The 25,379-nt window shown below is 43.2% G+C and overlaps 2 protein-coding genes across 2 annotated transcripts in view; one reads left to right on the plus strand and one right to left on the minus strand.

Moving 5' to 3' along the window:
- Positions 1 to 12,609: 12,609 nt before the first annotated feature.
- On the minus strand, positions 12,610 to 24,663 carry RABL3 (RAB, member of RAS oncogene family like 3). The gene is made up of 8 exons (XM_035540264.2): positions 24,555 to 24,663; positions 24,291 to 24,382; positions 22,998 to 23,127; positions 19,875 to 19,989; positions 17,751 to 17,901; positions 16,702 to 16,773; positions 15,610 to 15,648; positions 12,610 to 12,975 (listed from the first exon to the last, which is right to left on the minus strand). Exons 1-8 carry the CDS (start codon positions 24,598 to 24,600, stop codon positions 12,910 to 12,912), a joined length of 711 nt encoding a protein of 236 aa, XP_035396157.1. The 5' UTR covers positions 24,601 to 24,663; the 3' UTR covers positions 12,610 to 12,909.
- Positions 24,664 to 24,746: 83 nt separating this feature from the next.
- The window catches only part of GTF2E1 (general transcription factor IIE subunit 1), a 55,464-nt gene continuing 54,831 nt past the window's right edge, over positions 24,747 to 25,379 (plus strand). The window contains exon 1 of the mRNA XM_035540261.2: positions 24,747 to 24,906. The gene's annotated coding sequence lies outside the window, so the exon portion shown is untranslated. The remainder of the gene's footprint in view (positions 24,907 to 25,379) is intronic.

Here is a 25,379-nt window from a genome sequence, read left to right on the forward strand (position 1 = left end):
TGGTCCTCCTCCTCTTCTAGCAGGTGCAAACCCCAAGCAGATACTTGGCCAATGCAGCCTGATGTGGCTTCTTCAGGCGAAGTCTGCGAGCGGGTGTTTGTCCAGCAAGGGGGGCTGCATTCACCAAGACAGGCTGGCCGCGGGCTGGAAGTGAGAAAGTCCAAGGGAGCTCTCAAACTGTTTGCTCAGCCCAGTCTGTGTTTAATCAAACACCGGCCTTTCTGCCCAGGACCAATCCCACGAGGGATTTGGAGATAAGAAACCGGGGGTGAGGGGGACACCGATTCCTCACTGCTTCTTTTTCTCATCAGCTGCTAAACACGGGATCACAGTTCTCACACATGAGGGAGAAGAAAGGACAAGGCATTTAAGAACAAAGAAAAGACATTTTTGATTTTTTTTTATGAGCCTCTTTTGTAAATTATACCTCTAGGACTGTTTGTACATGACCCTCTAAATGAACACATTTGTTCATTTTGCTTCTGAGCTGCACTGTGTCTGGTACTTACGGGATAGAAAGGATCACATCCCTGTGCTAGTGAAGACAGTGATACTTGTGAAACAGTGTGCAGCAACATTACACAGCATTTTGGGGTGAAACGGGAGGATTCTGTATTCCTGACACTAGAGCTGGTGAAAAGAACTTGCAAAACTTTGAAATATTATTATTTCAGGAAAGCTGTTGTTGAGAAAGAAGCAGAAGCATGCAGGTAGCAACAGAACACTAATGAAAACAGGGCTGCATTTCCAGAAGTTGCAGAAACAAAAACGAATGATTTAAAAACAACAACAACAACAACAAAAACTTTGAATTCTCTTCTCTTTTCCAAAAAATAAAAAATAAAAAAGTAGCTATATCTTTTTCCTTCCTGCGGCTCTAAGGCTTACATTGAAATTCAGATGTGACCCTGCAGTTGATGTCTCCCCCTCTCCTGGAGCACCCTGGAAGCCCAGAGCAGTTACTGATTACCTCCTGTCATGGCAGACAGCGAGGGCTCTGGCTGCAAGAAGGTCAGAGTGTAGCCGTTTGTCTTCTCCAAAAACACCCTTACACCACCCTGAATAATATACCAGGGACACTGAGAGCTGCTGCTGGTTAAGGTCTGCAGAGAAGGGGCTGCCTTTGCTTAGTGCCAGTTCTAGGCATAAATATTTCCCTAAAGCAGCTATTTTCTGTGACAAAGTGTATCTAGCTTTGCTGCCTACTTTTCCAGCAGCAAAGCACTGGCAAACTAGGCACACAGCTACAAAGGAGAAGGTTGGGTATATGAAGACAGTGGTTACTGACTGGACAGAGGGAGAGCTAATTTTCCTTGGATGTCCCCTCTGGTCTTAGGATCCCAGGATCATGCAATAATTTAGGTCAGAAAGGACTTCAGAAGGTCCCTAGACAGGTCTTTGGCTTGAATCAAGGTCAGCTCTGAGATCTGACCAGGCTGCCCAGGACTTTATCCAGTCTTGTCTTGAAGACTTCAAGGATAGAGACTGCTCAGCCTTACTGGGCAGCTTGTTCCACTACTTGATGTCCTCATGGTCAAAAAGCTTTTCTTCTATGCAGCTTGATCCTCCCATGTTACAATTGGTGGGAGCGTTTTGGAGAGATGAACTAAGAAAGGAAGTGTTCCATCCTCTTTTAAACTCTTTGGGGACTTTCTGCCTGCTTGGGATCCAGCCTGACCCATTGTCTCCAACTCTCCTTGCTCAGGGACAGATCAGGGGCTGAGCTTAGCTCCTCTGATTTCATGAAGCTAGTGTTTTCATCCCATATTCACCAGGAACAGACCAGCTAACGTGGTTGTACAGTATTAGGTAGCAGTGCCTAATTGACATTTGCTCTAAAACAGATCAAAATCTAACCATATTACAACATGAGTACACTGGCGACAAGTTCACCTAGGAATGTTGATCATTTTATTATGGCAGTACTTGAAAGTCTGAACCACAGACCTGGACTCCCTTGTGTTAGACTCTAGAAGAATATAGACATAGAAATCTCCAAGTTACAAGCCTTCTGTAGGTCTCTGTTATTCCTTCCATCTGACCACATGGCCACAAAGGCTCTCTCGCTACCCTGGCCTCTTCCAGCTTTGCCATAAAAAAAATCTTGCCAGCACTATGCAATTCTCCAGCTCAAGGAGAGCTGGAAATAATTTAGTTCACCCTGAGTAGTGATTCATCATCGCCAAAGAAATAAAGTACCCAGCACCTGCCACCTACCCTTGAGACTCCTCTCCTACCAGACAATATGTAAGAGTAGAGTTCTTCTCACATTTCTGACAGTGAAGAATTACCCATTTGACTACAGTTGTGGAAATCAAAGTTGCAGAGTTTCAGGGGCTTCAAGATTCCCTGATTCCCTTATCCCTACCTGAGCCATGCAGCAGGAGAGGTAATTTTAGCTTACGGTCCCCTTTGAGAACCTACATTTTTCTTTGCTCACACCTCTTTACAGTTCCCGCTCTCTTGTCTTGTCCTTGTGGAACAGGCAAAAATAAAGGTCTTGTTTTTTAACTGTGGGTAGACCTACTTCCTGCTTGCTCTTGTTTTCTTCTCTAAAGGAAGGAAGGACATGCTATGATCGCAATACTCACTTGACACGCTATGTAAACGTTTCAAAGCTTATTAGGTTGTCTAACCTTGCTTTTCCATTTCGTTCAGGGAAAAATATAACTTAATGAGATGCTGTTGAACTGACGCTGTTGGCCTTTGTGATTTATTGACCTTCAAATTATATGAAATGCACAAAAGAAGGATTCTTCACACTTCTGGGATGTTTCTGACTTAGCCCATCACATTTAAGAGAGAAATCATAAATCCATGCTGACTACTCCTCGTCATCTTCTTGTTCTTCATGTGCCTGGAAATGGTTTCCAGGATTCATTGTTCCCCCACCATCTCAGGGATGGAGGTGAGACTGGCTGGCCTGTAGTTCTCTGGAACTTTGCCCTTTAATGTGAGTATTAAGTAATGGTCAAACACCGCAATATGTTGCATGGGGAGGCTGTGTATTCTCCAGCTGTGAAGGTAGTCAAAACCCCACTGGACACGGTCCTGGGCAACCTGCTCCAGTTGACCCTTCCTGAGCGTGGGGGTTGGATTGGATGATCTTAGGACATCCCTTCCAACCTCAGTGATTCTGTGATTCAGCTTTATCCAACTCCCTTAGTTTCAACTAAGTTTCAACCCCCTTAGTTGGTTGCATTGGCTTTTACATATAGATCTTATGAAATATTAAGTATAGAGGTACTTCATTTACGTTATAGCAACTACCCTTTTTGCTATATGAATCATAAATATGATTCATAGTCACAATGAATTGCTATCACATAAACATGATTCATAAACACAATGAATAACGGGTGGAAGAATAAGCCTTAAAAGTGTACAGTGTCTTCTCAGCTACCTTTCTGGGTTTATGACTTCTGCCTGTGCATGGCTCCATGTAGCCTTTACTCCAAAGAGATTCCAGCCAAAGTTTATGTCAAGACCCAAGAGAGACACGTGAAGAAGAATGTCACCAGTATTGGCTGCCTCATGATGTACTTGCACCTCCACGGTACCTGCATACCAGCAGCTTACTGCCAGCTTACTAGGTGAGACCTATCCTCATAGGCACCGTGAGGTAGCTTTGCAAAGATATGCAAGGAGCTCATCTACGTCAGAGAAACAGAATGAGAGGAAGCACCAAGGGGCTTGCTTGAAAATGTAACAGCTTGAAAACGGCATCTGGCATTCAACATTTCAATGTGAATGGAAGATGGGGAGAATGGAAAAAGCCTTTTAAATAGAAGATGAGGCAGCTTATATTTCACCAAATAGACAAATGGGACTCAAATAACTAGACTTCATAGCATGTACCTTAAAAGACCTTTCATTTCCCGATGAATCTCCTTCAAGCTCAGGGCACTGAGGGAGTGAATGGTCTGGGAGAAAAGGGAGGGAGAGGCAAGGAACTTTTCCCCTTTGTTTCCCTATGTTCTCCACTACTATTTTCCTGTGCAATGTCGCATGACAGAGGCAAGGCTGTGTGATCTTCCCTGTCCTTTTACATTAACACTTGTCTAGTATGGTGTACATTTTCCAAGAGTAGGGCCTGCACCTTCTTAGGTTCCCATATGATGCCTAGCACAGTGCTTCCCAGCAGGAGCTGCACTCTGTCAGCACTGCTATGATCACTGCTCACCATCACTTCTTGTAGCAAGTGGATGTCCAACCCCCAAAGTAAAGCTGTTCTGTCCTGTGTGTGTAGATCTGAACCTGCTCACAAGGCTTGGAGAAGGGGACTGGCATGAGCAGAGCCTGCTGGGCACATGCCAATGTAGCAGCACAAGGCAGCACGTCACTGGTGCAGGCAAAAAGCCCTGCCAGAAATTCAGTGTGACAGCTTCAACTGGATGTCACACAAGAGTCAGAACCACAGCAGACGTCATCCCAGATGTTTTGAAATGCCTGGAGATTTTCCTCTGGTAACCTGCCAGATTTGGCATGCGTGTGCAATGTATGTAAGAGGCAACAGAGAGACAGGTCCTTTCTGACCTGGCCATGGACCTGTTGCAATCACCTATTGCTTTTCACAGTGACATTATCTTACTTCCAAAAGGACCAATCTCTTCTCCTGCCCACCCTTATCCAGCCAAAATGCATTAATTAATGTATACATTTATTAATCTATTCATTCATTCCTGTCTCTGTGATCTCATCTTCCCTACCATGCATTTTTTTCTGCTATTTGTTAACCTCTTACACATTGCCAAATCCTACAGAAGTTCTCTAGAGCAGCTGCCTTTGTTTATGTGCTAGTATACTGCCTAGTACCAGGGGATTTTATCCTTTCTTGGAACCTTTCATCATAATATAAGATAATAAAACAATAATATTTACATTTTTTTTTATCACTGCCAACAGCTTTGTGGCAAAATGGGCTCTTTTTAATAACATGTACTTTTTTTTTTTTTTTTTTTTTTTTTTTTTGTAGAGTGGCTGTTATGAAATATGTCCTTGTCATTTTTCTGGGACCATTCAGCAGCAGATGTCAGACAGGTTAATTATTATCATTTATTTGTGCAAGAAAGGTCATAAAAGTTGTCTGCAGCAGAGAACACACGCTCGTTGTCACCAAAAAACAGATGCTGCATGGAGAGAGGCTGGAGAAGCCACCTGCTCACCTTGTTGTGAAGCTTCTGCCTTCAGGCTAGTAGGACCACTTCCAGGAGTTGGGGGGAAATTCAGTCACCTTGGACTCTTCTGTCCTCCCCCTGAACAGCCAAGGAGCGTGCTTGTTTTGGACAGTCACTGAATTTTGTGATCTGACCTTTTATTCCTCAGGGGTAGGACAGCCCATCAAGCCCATGTAAGCTGCAGCAGAGCAAGCCTTAGGAAGAGAGGATGGTATCAGACAGCAACATAAAAAACTCTGAGCTTAGTCCTAGCTTTCAAAGCTAGTAGGTCCTCTCGTTCTTTAATAAATCTTTAACCCAAAGCCAGTAGTCCATTTCCACTTTGTAAATGTTAACTTTCAGACCAAGGGAATGTAGTGGTGCATGGGTTAGTCACACACCGTTTTACTTCATGCTCCTTCTCCTAGTCAGAAGAAATTATTGCTCTTTGGCTTGGATTGTTCACACAGCACTGACTTTCATTTGGTTGATCTAGTCAAGAAAGAGCTTGTATTTTTATTTATGAATTTGACTTGTGTTTGACATCTTGAGAAAAATCTGTGCTGAGAGGGAATTTGCCCGTGCAATTTCAGTAGGTATTGAAGCAGAGTTTCTGCACATTGATAAGCCCAAGGGACACAACAAGCTGTGTCTCAATGATATAATGTCGAAGCAGGGAAAAGAAAACATATCTGTACTTAATGTTATTTGCAGCAGAGGATGGCTAAGCAGCTAAACTGTCAGAGCTAGGTTTCACAGTCTCTTTGGAGAGCACAGATAGCTCTGATCATCTAAACCAACCTCCTAATAAACATTCTGGGGGACTTTTCCTCAAAGCTGTGTTAAAGCACATCTTTCGAAAAACTACTAATTCTACCCCCAAAAAACCTCCAAACAATAACAAATCTGCTTCCCTCCATTAACTGTTCCAGGCACCATCACTCTCACTGTTAAGAAACCACATCTGCAAATACGGATCTAGTTTCAAGATCTGTTTAGACACAGGTTCTGAGAATCACCGTTTATTGTAGCGCTGCTTGCGCAGCTGCAAAGCCCTTACTCTGATTACATTCCCAAGACTTCTTCACTGGGTGTTCTGGTGTGCCATAAGGAGCCACAAAGGGATCCCATGCCCCATTTTCCCCATTTGCTGATCAGATGCTAGAATAAACCCATAGTAGTACAAGCATATAACACTAAGAACAATACTTCAGTTTGTAAAGTCAGCATTTTGGCTATCTGTTAGGCTCTCACTATTTTAGGAGAACTTTGTAGTTGATTGGATGATTGAAATTTAAGAGGATCGGGACTGATTTTGTCCTCCTTTCTCCTCTTCCACCTAACATCTACCCTATGTTTTTTTTTTTTTTTTCCAGTGTCTGTCTGAGGACTTAATGCACGGTGCTGCAGCAAAGCACACCCTAAGGAAAGCTTTACCTCTGAGCACTTTCTGGTAACTTGCCAGCCAGTGACAGGTTCATCAATAATGATAATAGCTTTTTGTCAAAGAAAACTAGCGCACTAAGCCACAGACAAGCTCAGCCCTATAAAAGAATCAAAGAAACTGGCATCCTCTTAAGGAAAGCGAGACAGGAACATGACTTCTAATGGGAAGAGCTGACTAACAAAAGAAAAGGAAATAGAAGGATTAAACTCTCTTTGCTGAAAAGCAGAAGCAGCCCTTCTCTCAGCAAAGCCTGTCACCTCCTTATCAACTGAGAAACGATGATTCAAACACTGACTTCACCATACCGAACTGAAAAATCTACTGACTGCAGGCTCCGACACAGTAGTTTGTATCTCGTTTGTGATAAATGGAGCACATTGCAGCTGCTGCTGCAAATATTATTGTTATATCAATAATGAAAATTGGTATTAAGGTTGCCCCCAAACCCCCATTACTGGGTAAGTTCAAAATGCTTAAAGCCAGTGGCACCTTTGCTACAGATTGCTGCAAAGAGCAGGCAATCCTGTTGCTACTAAACCAAAAGCATACATTGAAGAGTTTAAGGTTACTAAAGATACGGTTTTCCTGTATTTCTGTTTGGAAATCAAGAGGGCAGCTTGAGGGGTTTTCCATAACTGGGACATATTTGTGCCCTCAGTCATTCACCTGGACATAAATCCACCAGAAAGCTCTGCGAGCCCTTTGGGGAGAAGGGAGGCTCTCTGCTCATTTGCAGTACATTTCACCTGTGTCTGCGTCAAAGTCTAACACACCTCAATAGTACACGCACAAGCCATCCTCCCTGACACCTTAGACTGACTGTGCATTAGGTACACAGCACCTGGGCACATATTTCTGCTGAGAAAATAACAGAGAGAGGGAGTAGCTCCAGTTTAAAGCAACTGGGTAAAAGCGTCTCAATGTGTAATGTGTGCGCCTATGACACCAGAGATAGACGGGAGAAGAGGACAAGGGAAATGGAGGGAGGGAGAGATGTTGGGGGGAGAGAAATGCAAAGAGCCAGGAGACAGAAAACAGGTGATCCAGCAAGAGAGACAAAGTGAGGTGGAGAGAAATGGAGACACTAACAGGTGGGAGGGGGAAATCAGAGGGTGCAGGAGTAGAGCACAAAAAGAGGTGGGACACAGAGGGGTCACACAGGGGAAGGAATTCACACACTGACTTCTGAAGTGGACCTAGCACTTCTTTTAGAAGTAAATGTAACTGTGTCAACATCTGTGATTCTATTACACATTGCGTTTTCCTAAAAGGAAAATAATATGCATGATTGTGGTAACCTGATGAGATCTAAACAAATAAGATACTCAATCTGGACTGGAGACCTGTGTGTATTAAAATAACTAAGATGTTAGATTCGTGGCACTGCGTTAACGCAGGAATGAGATGATCACTGCGCCCTAGCTTGTGAGACAAAAAAAAAAAAACAAAACAGGGCTGGGCTGCATGATGAATATTCGGGAGAAAGATGAACACTTTTTTTAGTGACAATTTAAAACGGGTGTTCAGACAGTTTAAGAGAGAGGTCAAGCAGAAGCACAGAAGGGATGGGGCAGTAAGGTTAAAATTGATGAAGAGAACTGGGACGGTCATTCCACATCACTGGATCCTGACCGCTTCATATACACCACCGCCAGCGTGAGATTCCGTCTACACAACAACATGGGTACAACTATGGTGTGGTGTTAAATTAGCGTCACTTGTGTATGGATTGATTACCTCTGATTAAAACAAAGAGAAAGATGCACCTGATCACACACTCCACCTACTCTGCAGGCTACTGGTGCCTGAAAGGGACTATGCCAATTCCCATAGCTTGTCTAATTTATTATTCTCTACCCATTCTGCACTGCACTATTTCAGAAAACAGAAGTTACCACTCCAAACCAAAACAGTATGGAGATATTTAATGACAGCTAAAGTGTGTGCCTGCCATGTAAATGCAAAAACCACAAAACAGGAATACTGCAATTATCCTAACCCCAAGCACAGGAAAACCATGAAATTCGGGGATTATAGAACCATAGAATCATAGAATATCCCGAGTTGGAAGGGACCCATAAGGATCATCAAGGCCAACTCCTGGCACCGCACAGATCTACCCAAAAGTTTAGACCATGTGACTAAGTGCACAGTCCAATCTCTTCTTAAATTCAGACAGGCTTGGTGCAGTGACTACTCCACTGGGGAGCCTGTTCCAGTGTGCGACTACCCTCTCGGTGAAGAACCTCTTCCTGATGTCCAGCTTAAACTTCCCCTGCCTCAGCTTAACACCGTTCCCGTGGGTCCTGTCACTGGTGATAACGGAGAATAGGTCACCTGCCCCTCCACTCCCCCTCGTGAGGAAGTTGTAGACTGCGATGAGGTCCCCCCTCAGCCTCCTCTTCTCCAGGCTGAACAGGCCCAGTGACCTCAGCCGCTCCTCATGTGTCTTCCCCTCTAGGCCTTTCACCATCTTCGTCGCCCTCCTCTGGACAGCCTCCAACAGTTTAATGTCCTTCTTGTACTGTGGTGCCCAGAACTGCACACAGTACTCGAGGTGAGGCCGCACCAGTGCACAGTAGAGTGGGACAATCACTTCCCTCGACCGACTAGCGATGCCGTGCTTGATGCACCCCAGGATACGGTTGGCCCTCCTGGCTGCCAGGGCACACTGCTGGCTCATATTCAACTTGCTGTCAACCACAACCCCCAGATCCCTCTCTGCGGGGCTGCTCCCCAGCATCTCATTGCCCAGTCTGTACATATAGCCAGGGTTGCCCCATCCCAGGTGCAGGACCCGGCACTTGCTTTTGTTAAACTTCATGTGGTTGGTGATTGCCCAGCTCTCCAATCTGTCCAGATCTCTCTGCAAGGCCTTTCCACTCTCATCCGAGTCCACGACTCCTCCAAGTTTGGTGTCGTCGGCAAATTTGCTCAAAACACCTTCTAGTCCTACATCCAAACCATTTATAAAAGCATTGAAGAGGACTGGCCCTAAAATGGAGCCTTGAGGGACCCCACTAGTGACCATCCGCCAGCCAGATATGGCCCCATTTACCACAACACTTTGAGCCCTGCCCGTCAGCCAATTGCTCACCCATCGTATGATGTTTTTGTTTAGCTGTATGCTGGACATTTTGTCCAGTAGAATCCTATGGGAAACCGTGTCAAAAGCTTTGCTGAAGTCCAAAAAGATCACATCAGCTGGTTTCCCTTGATCAACTGGATGGGTGATCTTATCATAAAAAGAAATCAAATTTGTTAGGCAGGACCTACCCCTCATGAACCCATGTTGGCTGGGACCAATGACTGCATTGGTCCCAGCCAACATGGGTTCATGACGGGTAGGTATTATATTTAAACATAGCTTGAATATGCTAATATCCCTAACTTGGCCACGATGAAATGCTACAAGAAGAAAAGTAGGTAAAAATACTTGGGGGAAAAGAAAGTGCTTAAGTATTTTACAAAGTAATCTATTCTAATCTGGGACCACAGATGCTAAAACACTGTAATCACAGTCACATAGCTCTGCAATCATTTTTCAGGGCTACTGACAGAGAACAGCACAGAAATTTAGCCTTTGCCCTTTAGAATTATATCCAAATGACAGATTTCTAAAGGATTTCAGTGCATTAAAATTAACTGTATTGAAGTTTAGATTTATTTATGGCCTGGCAGAGTTAAGGGTGGTGATATCAGAATAAATGTTTTGACAACACAAAACGGCTTGGAACAACTTTGTTTCTCATTTTCTTTAAGTGAAACATCCAGACTAAAATACAAAAAGGTAAATTCTTTAATTCCCAATGTATCGAAAGCACTACAGTTTGATAAACAGATACATCAGAGCCACGCCTCCAGGGAAGCATCCTTCGCTTTGCAGATGAGACAGCAAGACTGACCATGAAGTCACTTGTCACACCATGCAGCAAGTCAGTTCAACAGTGGATGGAAATAACCTGGCCTGGACGATGAATATTTGGGAGGAAGATGAACACTGCTCTTTTGGGTGACAATTTTAAACTGGTGTTCGGACATTTTCAGGCCAGACTGAGTTTTATGGCTCACAGCTGGATGATTGAGTCCAGACAAATGTAGCTCAGCTCCAGCAGGAGCTCAAGAAAACTATCAACCTGCTAACCTTCTACTGCTTGCCCACATGCTCTGTATTTTTCCTCAGTACTGGTCCTTTATCTTCTCTTCCTTCTACCACAAGAGTATTTACTTCTAATTTGCCCCTACATCCTGATTGTCATAACCTTCAGTCCCACTGACACACAGGACCTATGCATCCTGTCCTGTTCGTGCAGTGTGAACTGACCATCACAAGGTTTCTCACACTATGGCTTTGTTTCTTCTTTGTGGAGGCTCAGGAGTGAAACACTCAAACACAGGTAAGTTGCAACTAGAGCTTACCCTACAGCATGCTAAGCAATGCTCCTTTTTTATTAAGTGAAGAGGAAAAGCTGCTTTGGAAAGCTGCTAATTCCATATCAAAGACCTGTGCAACCGTTGCTTCATGCAGCACCTTAAACTGAATAGCCTTCCTTACTCCGCAATGCTCACTTTTCTTAAAGCCACAGGGTGAAGGAGAAAACAGGCCTAGCTTTCTTGACGTCCTCTACAGCTCCTTGGTAACAGGAGGGACTCCAGAGCTACACGATACATAATCTGACCTTGAGAAAATAATTTCAGCTTTCATTGTCAAAGAAGCAGAGACAGACATTCGTGCTGTCATGAGCTGCATAGCTCAGACATGAGTTTTCTGCTAACAATATTTTGCTACCTTATTTTCCTTGGCCATAAAGTAAGCGTAAACTAATAACGTATTTCATACAGGCATCTAAAAGCTTAATGCACTCACATTTGCAAATGTTCTGAGACCTTTCTGGAAACGGCCTAAGGAAAAGTAAAGTATCCATATTTTTAGTAAGCTTGACTGGTACACCTAGCTGTCATTTTTGTCCTGATTAGTGGCAATAGGCAGCTTTCCATTTACTTCCAAGCAGCTGCTAGGGAAGAGCTGCAGGCAGATGTAATCTGGAGACTGCAGAACTCGGCTCACTGTCATTTTCACACCAGCTTTTTACTTTCTCCTACTTCCATTTATTATTAATCTGTAATTATATCTAACTCCAGCTCCCAGTTAGCCTTTGCCAGAGGCTTAACCATTAGCAGTGACTATGAGAAAGGAGTGGAAAGGAAAGGGAAAGAAGAAACTGCCATGAATCAGGCTTTCACCACTCCATGTAATCCTAGGGAGCTTGGGCTATTTCGGAAGCAGCTTCCACAGTAGATGAGACCACCCCAAGTGGACAGTCCTGTGTCCTTAGCACTAAATATGAAAAGGAAACATCTTATCAAATAACTTACTTTCTAATCGTACTCAGTTTATACTTTTTAAAGGGCTTTGTATCCCTTTTAAATTTCTATCCATTCTAATTCAGCACTGGATGTTCTTATATTTCGTGTTTTCTGAACCTACTGAGCGTTCAGGCTCAGTAAGACCATGTCGCATATGTTCCACATAAGCACTGTATAAGACCACACTTTTTCCAGCATTTTTCATTGTATTGCCTTTTAACTTAAGAACAAGACACTCAAGTTTGAACAGAAAAACAGGAGAACCCGATTCACTTTTTCCTCTCCAAAGTAAACCATTTGAATTTAAGCAGCAGAATTAATATCACTTGTTTTCCACTTGTGATTTTTTTAGGCTTCGAATCCTTTTTCATCTCTCACCTATTGCTTTTATCCCTTCTTTTATATAGAGCTGAATAGTGCGTTTCAGGTAAGACAACACCATTCATTTAGTAATGGTGTTCTATTATTTTCCAGACCATTCCTTACCCGTTCTTACATTTTGCTCACTTGTCTTGTTCACTTTACTGCAAATGAGAAGCCCATTCAGTGTCATCTTTCTGTTAGAGGTAAGATGAATGAAATTCAATGCAAAGATTGTCCATAAGCTTCCAAAATAGAGAAAAAGATGTCAAATATATGTGCTATGCATGATAGTTTCCCACAGCAGTGTGGGAGGCACTGAATTTATTGCACACTTTCCCCAAATGTTCCCATATATCCAGACGGCCTGCAATCCTAAGAAAGACTCTACGTTTCAAATTAGATTTCTGGAAAGTCTTCAAGTCTTTTCCAGCAAGAGTAGCTTCAGCAGTCTACCCAGCCAAAGCATGATTTCATTTTATTCTGCCTGACATACGAATTATTGTCTTTAAGCATCCAGTGGGAATGGGAATGTGGTCAGAAACTCAGAGAAGTCATCTTCCACTTCTCCTTCAATGTTCAGTCGTAATGAAGGCTCTTCAGCGTTCCTCCTCCAAACCTCTTTCTTTCCGAGAAGCCAGGAATCTAGAGACAGAAAAGATATGTCATCAGAATCAGCAGGAGCTCCCTCTAGACCATATTCATGCGCCTGTTACCAAGCCAACTGCAACAATGCGTTCCTCTTCCACGCTGTCTCCAGAATCAGGACTAAAATGCTAGCTTACTGCTAGAGGAGTACCATCAATTAAACAAGAGGTAAAACTGGAGCATGGATCTTTTGTCCTGTGGCTTTTGTCCTTAAGGCTCTTTTGGCAAGGTTTAAAATAAAAGCCTTGATTTCTTGGGAAAATCTTAAACCAGTTAATTAGAGACTCCAAAGTTCGTATTTTCCCCCAGATTCAAATGCATAAAAGAATCTCTCCTCCACTCATTTTTGAAACTGTAAAATATTATTACTGCATTCCATTAAACAACTGTTGATACTTAATGCTGTCTAACCTGAGACAGCAGTACTTCACTGGTAATTGAAAGTACAGTTTTATCAAATGGTGAAGGCTTTGAGAAAGCCATCAGAATAGAAATGGCTGCAACAATGCAGAGGATTAGCACTCCTATTTTCACAGCCTATATATAGCAGTATATATACAGCAGTATATACTGCTTACACTGTGACAATGACTGCTTACAAAAAAAAATCTACTCAAAACCATCAGAAGCTTCTCTGGCTTAATGGTATTTCAAACATATTTGCAATTCAGTGCACCCATGAACCCCCTGAAAGAAAGAGATACATTGGTCTCTAATACTGTGTTAGATGGCTGTCCTATTGGTGGCTTCACAAAACGGTGATAACAGTCCAGAATAACTTTTATGTCTAACTACACATAAGCAGAAACAGCAGACTCAGTAAGCACATCCATATTCTGATAGGAGATATAGTAAATTAAAATGGAAGGGGTTGGCCAAGCATACAGATCATGCCAGAATACAGGCATGTATGGATGATACGCAAAGAGAATGTAATTCACAATACAAAGCAGATTGTGTAGGTTACACACCTCACTGGTAAACTGAGGAAGCTAACAAGCTTACTCAAAATAAAAGCCCACCACAGAAACACAACTTAATTTTAGTTAGGATTTTCAGACCTAAAACACAAACAGATATTCAAGGTATTCATCCAAGAATTATTTTGTTCAAGCCTGAAAAGCAATCAACTATAAGAGAAGCCAGGCAGTTTTGCACACAGGTTCAACTAATCTAAATTGCTCTGAGAATTCAAAACAGGAAAAATGAAGTCATTATAACTCAAAAGTAGCAAGACGCCAGAGCTAAAAACTTAGTTGCTTTAGCATTTTTTATATTAAAATCAGTAATTAAGAGTAACAATTATTTATTTATATGAGATTTGATTGAGGCCACTGCTACAAGCAATTTGAAACTTATCATTCATTTCATCCTGAGGAATTCTATAATAAAAGTACCTCAGAACACAAGTGATTGAAGAAACCTATTGTAGAAAACCCAGAAACAGATTCATAAGATCTACATTAAATAGATCACTTCTACTAATAACATCATGAGGTTACATTGAAATCTCCAGTTCCAATTTGGATTTTGTCTCTTTAAATATGACTGCCCTCTGCTTAAGATTTGTTTTAAGCTTTAGAGCTATTGTCAGAGAGGCAGATGAAAGTAGCAATCAGCAGGCTGTAATCTTTGGCATGAGGCCATAAAGAATATAAAGTTAATCTCTGGCTAGCCACTAAAAGTGATCAAATAAGAAAACAAAAATCTTACGTCATGCGTCAAAGACAACCAGCGCACAAGCAGATTTCTGCATTAAGCTATTATCCCCATGAGGAGACTTCCTTTCTCTAGGAGGAGAGGAGGAGACGAAAGGGCAGGAAAAAAAAAGCAATCGTGCAGAACTCAAACAGGAAAAAGCGAATTTATTACTAAAACGCATAAGAACACACTCATAGGAAGTAAGCAGTTTGTAATTCCAGATTTTTTTCACTAGCCCTAAGGGGCTTTCAGCACAGCTACACTTTGTGATACATTTGATTGCATTTCATTGGTGCTATTCACTCTAATTTGCAAGCACCTCACAGACGTGATGAGTGGAACCTCACTATTCCCTATATGGAAGGCAACACATGGAAAAACTGGGGCAACAAAAACTTGAAAGTGACCTGCCCAAATCAAGAGAGTCACTTCTCTTGTTCTTCACCAACTGCACTGAAAACAGTTCATTTAACCGTTTAGGAATGAATCACATGCTGGTACCATACTGTTTTTCCTGTGGTTCCACAAGCTCTATGATAACTACCTGTACAAAGCATATAATGCTAGTTCTAGCTGTGCAAAAATGCTTTTTCATTGACCTTCAAGACAGCATCTCTGGCCTAAACATGTAAACAGGCAGCCTGAAGCTGAGAGATCTGAAAGAGATCTTATTTGCCTATTCTACCTCTACTAGGTTAGCACACTTACTTATTGCACTGCTGATCACATTACAGACGTATTTCAGCTGACAGAAGTCAGGCATTTTTCTTCCTATCCAAAGCAGCTGTGCTCCCACAGATTTAAAAACTCAACAACCAGCATAGACTAGCATTTAAGTCACATGAAGCTCATGTTTTAAAAACAGCCTCCATCAGCAGTTCACATGACACAGGGAAAAACAAAACAAAAAAGTATGAAAAAATTACAAACCTGACTGCCATCTCTTAAGAAGTATCTCTTCTCTATGACCTGGGGAAAACAGTGAGAGAATGATCTTAGCAGGCACAACATATGCATAACCTCAGATTCTAACCAACGCTTCACACCTGAGCACTGAAACTCATGGCTAACTGGGGAGAAGTCTGAACCTAAGCCCCCTGCCCGGGACCTATTGCTTCAAGTGTAATGCTCTGTTACACATAGAAGGAGTTGCCACCTCCAGTCATTCCTAGTAAAGTTGCGTTATCCTCAACTTCTATACACCTAATTAAATTAGCCCTCATTTAGCAGTGGGGGACTTTGGTGTCTCCTTGTTGCGTTGGAGGCAATGTTATTCCCACCCCTCTCTGCAGGTGCAGAGGTTTTGTGCACTAGCACAAGCTTGTTCTGCTGTTGCCCCCCAGGCATTAGGTGATGTTTGACACAAGGCAGCCTTACTTGGTCTCTGAGAATGATGTACACACTGTCTGTGTCGAAGGGCACCTATGGAGCCAGTACCATCAATCTAAGAATCAAAAAGCTACCTGTCTCACTTTGTACAGTCTGCACCCTCCTCCAAATAAAATCCAGGCCAAATTTCCTCTTTTTAAAGAATGATCTGTTACAGGCACTGATCTGCTCCACAGGGAATGCAAAGTGCCTTAAAGCACTCCTGTCATTTTCACAGTAAGCCTTGATGCTCTCTTATGCAGGAGAGGAATGTGCAAAGTTTCTACGTTCCTGAAGTTTGCTTTAACCAGGAGCAACAGAGCTCACCAGAGTCCTGTAACTCCCCACATTACTACTTCAGCACACTGCAAACCCTCTGGCCTGCCAAAAGACTCCAAAAGCATATGCAGAGTGTCTTTGCAGAGTTGTGAGTTCTTCTGCATTGCTCTATGTAGATCAAAAATCAAACTTTCAAGTGAATCAGCTACTTTCCAGTGGTCTCCAAGAGCAGACCAGTCTTCAGCCTGCCCATACGTAGCTTGAACCAACACAAGAAGCAGAATGTGAAAGGAATAGCTTACTATTGTTCCGTGCTGACATCAGACAGTGTTCAATATATAGAACAATAAAACCTATCTAATTGACTTGACTTACCTTATCAAAAAATCTGCTTAGCTTGACAGCGTTGGAAGAACCTGCCGCCAAGTAACGAAGATTGGTGCAATCCTAGAAACAACAAACCAATCACACGGAAATCAATGCAAGGAAGCCATACACATGGAAATCAACATACCATTTTCCCCCACACATGCACATACAGTCAAGCTTGCATGGTGATATGTTTTGAATTTGAGACCAAAACAGTGTTGGTAACACCAATGTTGTGGCTATTGCTGAACAGTGCTCACACAGTGCCTTTCCATTCCTCACATTGCTCCACCCACAAGCAGGCCGGAGGTGGGCAAGAAACTGGGAGGAGACACAGCTGGGATGGCTGACCCCAGCTGGCCAAAGGGATATCCCATACCACAGGACGTTATGCTCAGCCATAAAAGCTTTGGGAAAGGAGGAGGAAAGCAGTGATGTTAGGAGACATGGCATTTGTCTTCCCAAGTAACCACTATGCATGATAAAGTCCTGCTTTCCTTGAAGTGGCTGACCATCTGCCTGCTGAGGGGAAGTAATGATTGAATTCCTTATTTTGCCTTGCTTGCATGCACAGCTTTTGCTTAACCTGTTAAACTGTCTTTACTTCAACCCACGAGTTTCCTCACTTTAATCCTTCTGATTCTCCCCCTCATCCCACTGGGTGGGAGTGAGTGAACAACTTAGCTGCCTAATGGGGTTAACCCACACCACACATATATACACGTGTTATATATACATATACAGAAATAAGTAATAGGGTCTTGATGTTTCATTCAAAAATACTTTGGGTCAAAACCAAGAAAAGGGAAAATTTAAACCCCAGCCATTGATTCCAAGCTTCGGTGACCTTATCTAACCCCCTCTACCTCCCTGTAGTGAAACAAAGGCTATCATTTCATCACGTAACTGAGACAAATGATCAAAACGTGCATGACTCCAGCACTACTGAGAAAATCTCTAGAAGCCCAATTTTTGTAACAACATCTCTACTTAACAAAAAAAACAGAATCACTCCCATTTAAAAGAAAAACAACATTGGTGACAAGGATACTAACCAAATTTATCTCTTCAGCATTGAAATCCTCAGCCAAGAAAGCTGTTCTGGTCAAAACTTCATTACGCTTAGTTTCTGGGATCTGGTCCAGCTTAGTTCCTATTACCAGCAGTGGAATCTGGTTATCAGCAAACTGTTCACGGTCATAGTCACTGTTAAAGGAAAAAAATACAATCCCGAATGGAGTGATGGTCATCTAAGTGGGCACAGGGGCACCATCAGATTCCCCAACCCTTTCAAGTAAGTGTAATTTACGGAACATTATTTATTTAAGTGAGAACATGCTCTATCTGTAAATTACGGAAGGGCTTCTACATCTAACTCTCTACACAGAAACTGAAAGAAACGAGAAAAAAACACGTGATTGGATTTCTTCTCTGCATAGAACTGCAGGTCAGAAAATGCTAGATAATTTACACAAGCAGGAAAGAAACAGGAATTCCAGTACTGTACCAAGCATACAAGGCCATCAAAGACAGAGCAGCAAGCTGGCAACTCTGTCTGACCAACCAAACTTCCTTAATATAGAGTTTTTAAGGTAGGGCAATGAAATAAATGGCAACTGTGAAACACTTTCCATGTTAAAGCAGGTTGAATAACACTTCTGAGGTGTCACATTACTAACTTCTTCCAGAGAGGGGCTACGAAGCTGGTGAAGGGCCTGGAACACAAGTCCTATGAGGAGCGGCTGAGGGAACTGGGGTTGTTTAGTCTGGAGAAGAGAAGGCTCAGTGGAGACCTCATTGCTCTCTACAGCTACCTGAACGGAAGGTGTGGGCAGCTGGGGGTTGGCCTCTTCTCACAGATAACTAGTGACCGAACTAGAGGGAATGTCCTCAAGCTGCACCAGGAGAAGTTTAGGTTGGAAATGAGGAGACATTTATTCTCAGAAAGAGCAGTCAGGTGTTGGAACAGGTTGCCCAGGGAGGTGGTGGAATCACCATCCCTGGGGGTGTTCAAGGAAAGATTGGGCGCTTAGAGAGACATGGTTTAGTAGGGTGATGGTTGGACCAGATGATCTTGGAGGTCTTTTCCAACCTTAATGATTCTGTGATTCTATATTTAAGTAAAGGCAGCCACTACAAGCTGAATACCAGCAAGCTTTGATTCGGATATGAATAATGATCAAAGATAGCCTATATAAAATTAATAGTATTTTAATTAAACGTCATTACAAGTCCAAGTTCAAACCACTGCCCTTAGGATGCCTTTCATTTTTACTGAAACCAAACTTTATAGAAAGTAACTTTACAAGTAATAACAACTTGATCAAGTGTTTGCTAAGGGCCTGAGCATCTGTCCCTGGCAGAAGCGAAGCTTTTGAAAATTAAAAAAGTTGTGAAAAATCTTTCTGTGGAAAAATTGGAGAAATTTTCAGTTTACATAATGCAAACCCTTCAGTTTACATAATGCAAACCTACATAATGCAAACCCTTCTGCCATGTTTCTATAGAAGCACCTGTGCGCCAGCACAGGCATAAATAATTGATTCTTCCCCAGAAAGCTGCCCATTGCATTCCTGCTCATGCATGTGATTTATCGATGATCTGAAAACCTCCCTGATAAAGTGTATAACGGGAGCACAGAGATAACAAGAGGGCATACTTGACAAGATGTTGTAAAGCTAATTATTAAAGTGCTCTTCATGCAGAGTTCTTCAAGCTCTTTTTTTTAGGCACACTCCTGAAATCACTCCCACCCCTCAAAGTGAACTTCCTTGGTCTGGGTGCATTGAAGGGAAGACTTTCGGAACAGAGACCAGCCATCCCATGATACTTACTGTACAAGTGCTTTGCATCTCTCAGTGCAGACATACAAGCCTTCAGGTATCAGGGAATGGACCTACTCTCACAGAAGCCTCAAACAAATGAAAGACACAGTAAACATCTTTTTCCTTAAAGCAAGATCTACTGTTTGGGAAGCTACCGACAGAATGGCCTGATCAGCAGTGTGAAAAGAAAAGAACAGCAATATTCTTTGATACTCTCCTATTTTTTTATTTCTTTATTAAAAGTTCAGCCACACCAAACATTGTGTGGTTTTCAAGTAGTCTTAGGGATGAACAAAGATTTCCATAACAGCCTGGAATTACTGTCTTAATCATGCACGTACGTTTTTCACTCACCCGTTTGTCACAAGAACTCCTGTTGGAGCAACATCTCTGTTGAGTGCTTCCAAAGTCCAGCGATACAAATTCTGAGATGATTTCTTGTTGGTTAAGTCATGCACTAAAATTATCCCTGAAGTGAAAGAGTAGGTAGCAAGATGTTATTTAATGATACATATTTTTTTTCCTTATCTTCAGAAAATGACATCTGCAGGTTCCCAGATATCTGAGAATCAAGAAAGGGAAGTATAATTGGTAAAGTAAATGAGAAAAGCTGACAATATCAGGATGCAACTGTTTTTTTAAAGCTGCTTATCATGAATTAGATAAGAGCTAAGAGAAAAAATCTCATGAAAGGAGGAAAAGAACAGCCATCTCAGGTTTAACCCATAAGAGGTTTGCAGGCATTCCCTGATTCTGCTTCATCGAGTCCTAAGGATACCCAAACTCTATCACTGCAGCAGAAAATTCAGCCTTTCTCTGTTTTGCGTAATTAGTAAACTTTTTTTTTTGTCACACCATCTAAGAAGTCTAAAGGCTGTTAGAGGCTGTTTTTTTTTTTTTTTTTTTTTTTTTTTTTAAGGGTTTACAGAGCACTGTTGCTTTCCTGCATTTTCAAAAACTGATGCCAAGTACCTGGGGAGGTACCCAAGGGGGAAACAGACAAACTTTCACGGTCCACCAAAAGGCTACTAGTTAAATATGAATTAATATGATGTCATGCATTATAGCTTCCATCCCTTTTCATTACTATAACCCTTCAAAATGTAAATTCTGAAACAGGAAAACTGCCAGACAAATCTCCTAGCTGTACAATTAACAGACACCCACTTCTGACCACAGTTCCTAACTCAGTTACCAACTCCTGCTAGCAAATTTCTTCTATTTATTCACACCTTCTGCAACCTGTGGAATGCTCTCACTTCCTCTAGACTTTAAACCATCATTAATTCAAGGACAAAATGGCATTATACCTTTTATCTTCATGGGGGGGGGGGGTTGTTCTCAAAACACTTCACACCCCACAGATGTAGAAAACATGTTAATTTAATGTTTATTATTTTTAATTGTAATTTTTTAATTCTTTCATTTAATCTCAACACCCAAAGATACCACCCACTGTACACACTAAAAACAAACCACATTTCCACACGCATTTTCCGCCACCCCACGTTACTGTGCACAGAGACTCACTGCTATGAGAGTTCCTAGCATGTCACAACCATATCCCTACTTCAAAGCATTTATCTCAGTAAGGGCATAAAAAGGCAACTAAACCATGTGCCCATCCCCAGCACAGGGAGAAAAAGCATAACACAACATAACCTGGCCTATGGCAACAGACTGAGAGGCATTGCTGCATTGCTGTGAGAAACATGCCCCACCTCCTGACAGTCTTCCCCAGCTGTGTTTTTGATAGGTCAGTTCCCTTATCTGTTTCACTGAAAACTTACAGAGATAGTTGCACCAGCAGAAAAGACTGTCAACATCAAAGAAGAGTGGACAGGACCAATGACCACTCAAGGATATGTTCCTCCCACATAAAGGTCTGCGAGCCGCAGCCTTGCTGCATTTTCATTGTCCTAGACTATCACAATCCATGCAGCGGAGGCAGGGTCACTGAAGCTGAAGATCTGTGATCAAATGAAGAGTAAACTATATCTGACCTCGAAACAACCAGGTCTCCCTGACAGTCTGCACGGACATTGCCACAACCAAACATTAACCATCTTTTGATGTCAGGTTTTTCAGATCACCGCAAGCCTAGAAAGGACATGCAGTCAGGCAGAGGGAACGCATTCATCTTCTCTTCTTACATCAGGTCAAACTGGCAATTTGTGAGACAAGCTCTAATGAAAGAATTTATCTAATGAAAGAAACCAGAGCCAAGGCTAACTACCGACGCCAATGGTTTTCATACGCGAGCTGGCTAATACTATCTTTTGGGCAGTGGAGATAAATAACTCTATTTTAATAACTTCATCAATTATAGCTCAGATACATAACTTTGAAATTTCATCTCCTAATGTGCTGTTCTAGGATATTTCCAAGTCTGACCCACACAGGCTGGCACACTGTGAATTTGGTGTCAAAAAGAAATCCATCTTTTTCATCTACCAACAAGGCTTACTTTGTGAGCACAACTCAACTCAAATCTTATTTAGAGAGGTCTGGTTAACAATATAAGTAAGCGATACCTACACACAGTTTTCCTCCTGGGAAAGAAGAAGAAATAGCTACTTAAACAAGCACAGAGCAAAAATGTTTATTGTATGGCTTAACTCATTATTGAAGGTCCTCAAATGATGAGGAACAAAGAATCACAATATTTGAGACAGATTTTCAGAAGCGGATGTTAATCTTGCATACATTGATTTTTGGTGAACTACCCATGGATGCCAAAAATAACAACTGAAATACTGCACTATTATGTTTATAACCTCTTATTCGCTACTTTAGTGGTACAGATGAACCACCAGACCTTTAACTCACTACCTCAAAGTAAGGGATGCCATCCTTTCAATGGAATAAAATATTACTTTCCATCATCAGCAAGTTGCAAAATTCAAGTACTAAAAAGTAACTTGGCAAACTGGATGAGCAGAGGGCAAGATGGTTATCAGAATACTGCAATCTTATGGAAGAATGGTTCAAATTTGTCAGAGTGGGATATAACTATCAAAGTTCCTATCATAAATTCAAGTTCATACCGTATCATAAATTGAAATGTTTCTCAGCTATAGGTTTTGGAACTGAACAGGCGAGAAAATATTGATGATATTTCTGTATGTCTATCAGGCCTGGAAAGGTGAAGGCAGCCTTTTATGTCTGCAAGCATAGCTGGAAAGGACACCACCACAACTTCAAAGACTCCCTGTTGCACCAGCTGCACAAGACTAAAGGGAAAGGTTGACGAAGCTCATTTGTACAGGTTTGCCTAAAATAGCTTTCCAGTTTAAAACTGAATCCATAAATTCTCTCTAAGAATGGCATCAGTTTCTTTCTTGTATAAACGTACTGGAATCAGAAAAAAGAACAGGATCGCCCTCAGCCAGACTTAAAGGACTCCTGCTCAGGAACCTAGAGAGAGCTCTTAACAGAAAAAGACACAGAAAAAAGATTTACACCAAGCAAACTTACCATTCAGTGAGTTATAAAATACTGCTCGTGTGCTTTTTACACTAGTGGCACTACCCACTGAACCTCCAACATCCCACAGCTCAATATAGTACGTCTTCTCTTCCGGAGTCCCTTCTTTGTAGTCATGGATCTAGTGGAAAATTCATATCATACATAACCACAGCATCACCTTGTAGAAGTTAAGCCATACAACACTTTCATGTTCAGGTGAAATACTGCACTATTATGTTTGCAATCTCTTATTCGCTACTTTAGTGATACAAATGAACCACCAGACCTTTAACTCGGTATCTCAAAGGATGGGATGCATGGATAGAAATTTGCAAATCTTAATATCGACAGAATTTCAAATCTTTCAAATGGGAAGGGACTGGATGGATTGCGTCAAGTGGTGGCCAGTGGCTATCATAGTTCTTTCTCCCACGAGATGGAGTTTGGTGAGTCAGCAGGGAACATTCTTTCCACCCAAATATTAACAGACTTTACGCCTCATGGCGTACTTAGAAAGAGTGTGTTGCTAAAGCAGATGTAAAGACAAGGGCATGACTTCTTGTGCTTGTTAAAACCTGTGTGGTAGGTAGTACTGCAGGACTAAGCGTATTGACACACTGGATTCCAACTGACTGCATCAATTTCCTCCCCAAATTCTCACTGCCATCTCAACTGAATTAATCAAGAACAAATTTTGGATTACTCCCCAAATGGATTGCCGTGTTTCTTCCCCCAGATTTTGGAAACATGTTTTGGAATTCTTTGAGGTGAAACCCATAGGCAATAACATGGGACTGCTCCTAACCTATGTCACAGCATTTCAAGGAGAATGCAGCAAATTATAAAGGATGAAAGTGTTTATTGCTATGCCACATAGGGCTGAAAGCTTCTTGATGAAGAACCTCATTCCTCTGCAAGGAGCAGACAGCACAACAGGTCATGCTCTGTACCCTCCAAGTAAAACAAGTTAATGCTTTTTTCCCCAGTGCGTTGGGCTGACAATTTAATGGTGCTCTGACTGTTTCTTGGGTAAGTCCCGTGCCTTCTGACTTAACCTGGCCATGCGCTGGTGGCCACAGCAGCCAGGAGCTGCTGTGAATTCACTCTTAGCAACCTCCTCTTCTTATTCAGTGTTTTTTGTTTCAAAGGACTGTTTTCAGCAAAACAAAACCTTGAAGCACAGCTGTTCCTGAGGTGGAGATCAACACAAACAGGGTGAAAATAAAAGCCACGGCCCTTCACCCTTTAAACTCCTTCACCCTTTAAGCTTTTACTTAGCGAGGGGCCCAGCCCGGCACCTACTCGGACGTCCACCGAGCAGCCCACCGTCCACGACGGGTTTCCCAGCACCTGGCTGTGGCACAGCAGGTGCACGAGCGACGACTTCCCCACACCTGCAACGGCACGAAAAAAACGGGCCCGGTCAGCGCCTGCGACCAACGGCCGCCAGTAACTGCCCTAACGGCCCCACCGGCCTCCGGCCCCAGGGTGGGGGGAGCGGCTCAGTGCGCATGCGCCGCGGTAGCGGGCGGGAGGGGGGGGCGCCCCGGGGGTGGGCGCACTCACCGGAGTCGCCCAGCACCAGCACCTTGACCCTGTCCAGCGCGGCCATCTTAGTCTGCCTAGCAACCGCGCCGCCGCGCCCCGCCTTCTCCCATCCGCCTGCCAATCGCTGCTCGCGCCCCTTCGCTTTCTCTCATTCCATTGGCTGGCTGCTGGAAGAGCTGGCGCGGTCCTCGCTTCCGATTGGCTCGGCTCGCCCGAGGGGGAGGTGGGGGAGCGTGCGCGCCATGTTGTGGAGGGGCCGGGCGCCATGTTGACGCGCCGGGCGCCATCTTATCGCGCCCGGGGCGCAGGGCTCTGACGCGGCCGGCGGAGGCGCCGCCCGGCGAGGAGGGAGAGCTGGCAGCCGCAGGAGGTCAGTGCCGGCCCCGGGCGGGCCTCGCCGTGGCCCCGACCCGTCCTCCGGGGGCCCCGCCGTTGGCAGAGCCCTCCCCCGAGGCTCGGGGGTCGCCCCCCGCAGCTGGTTGAGCGCCTGCCCCCGGCCCCTGCTTCGCCTCGGGCTCCCAGCCGGCGCCCGCCTCGCTTCTTGCGGTCTCTGTGGTGTTTTTTTTAATGTGTTTTTTTTTTTTTTTCCCCTTAAGTTTTCTCTTAGGTTATCCTGCTGAGCCCCTCGTTCATCTCGTAAGGGGTCTCCGGAATGAGGTGTTTAAAACCCCACGTGTAACAGAATGGGGAGGGTAGGATGCAGCGTAAGGGGGTTTCTGCTGAGCTCGGGTCTGTGTCTGCGCGCTGGGTCAGTGCGATTTGTAACTTGTGACATTTCTGGAGGCTGAGGAGCAACCGGTGCTGCCACAGCTCTGGAGAGTCAGCAGCCTGCTGCTGCCAAAA

This window comes from Cygnus atratus, chromosome 1, assembly GCF_013377495.2.
Source record: "Cygnus atratus isolate AKBS03 ecotype Queensland, Australia chromosome 1, CAtr_DNAZoo_HiC_assembly, whole genome shotgun sequence".
Lineage (NCBI taxonomy): Eukaryota > Metazoa > Chordata > Aves > Anseriformes > Anatidae > Cygnus > Cygnus atratus.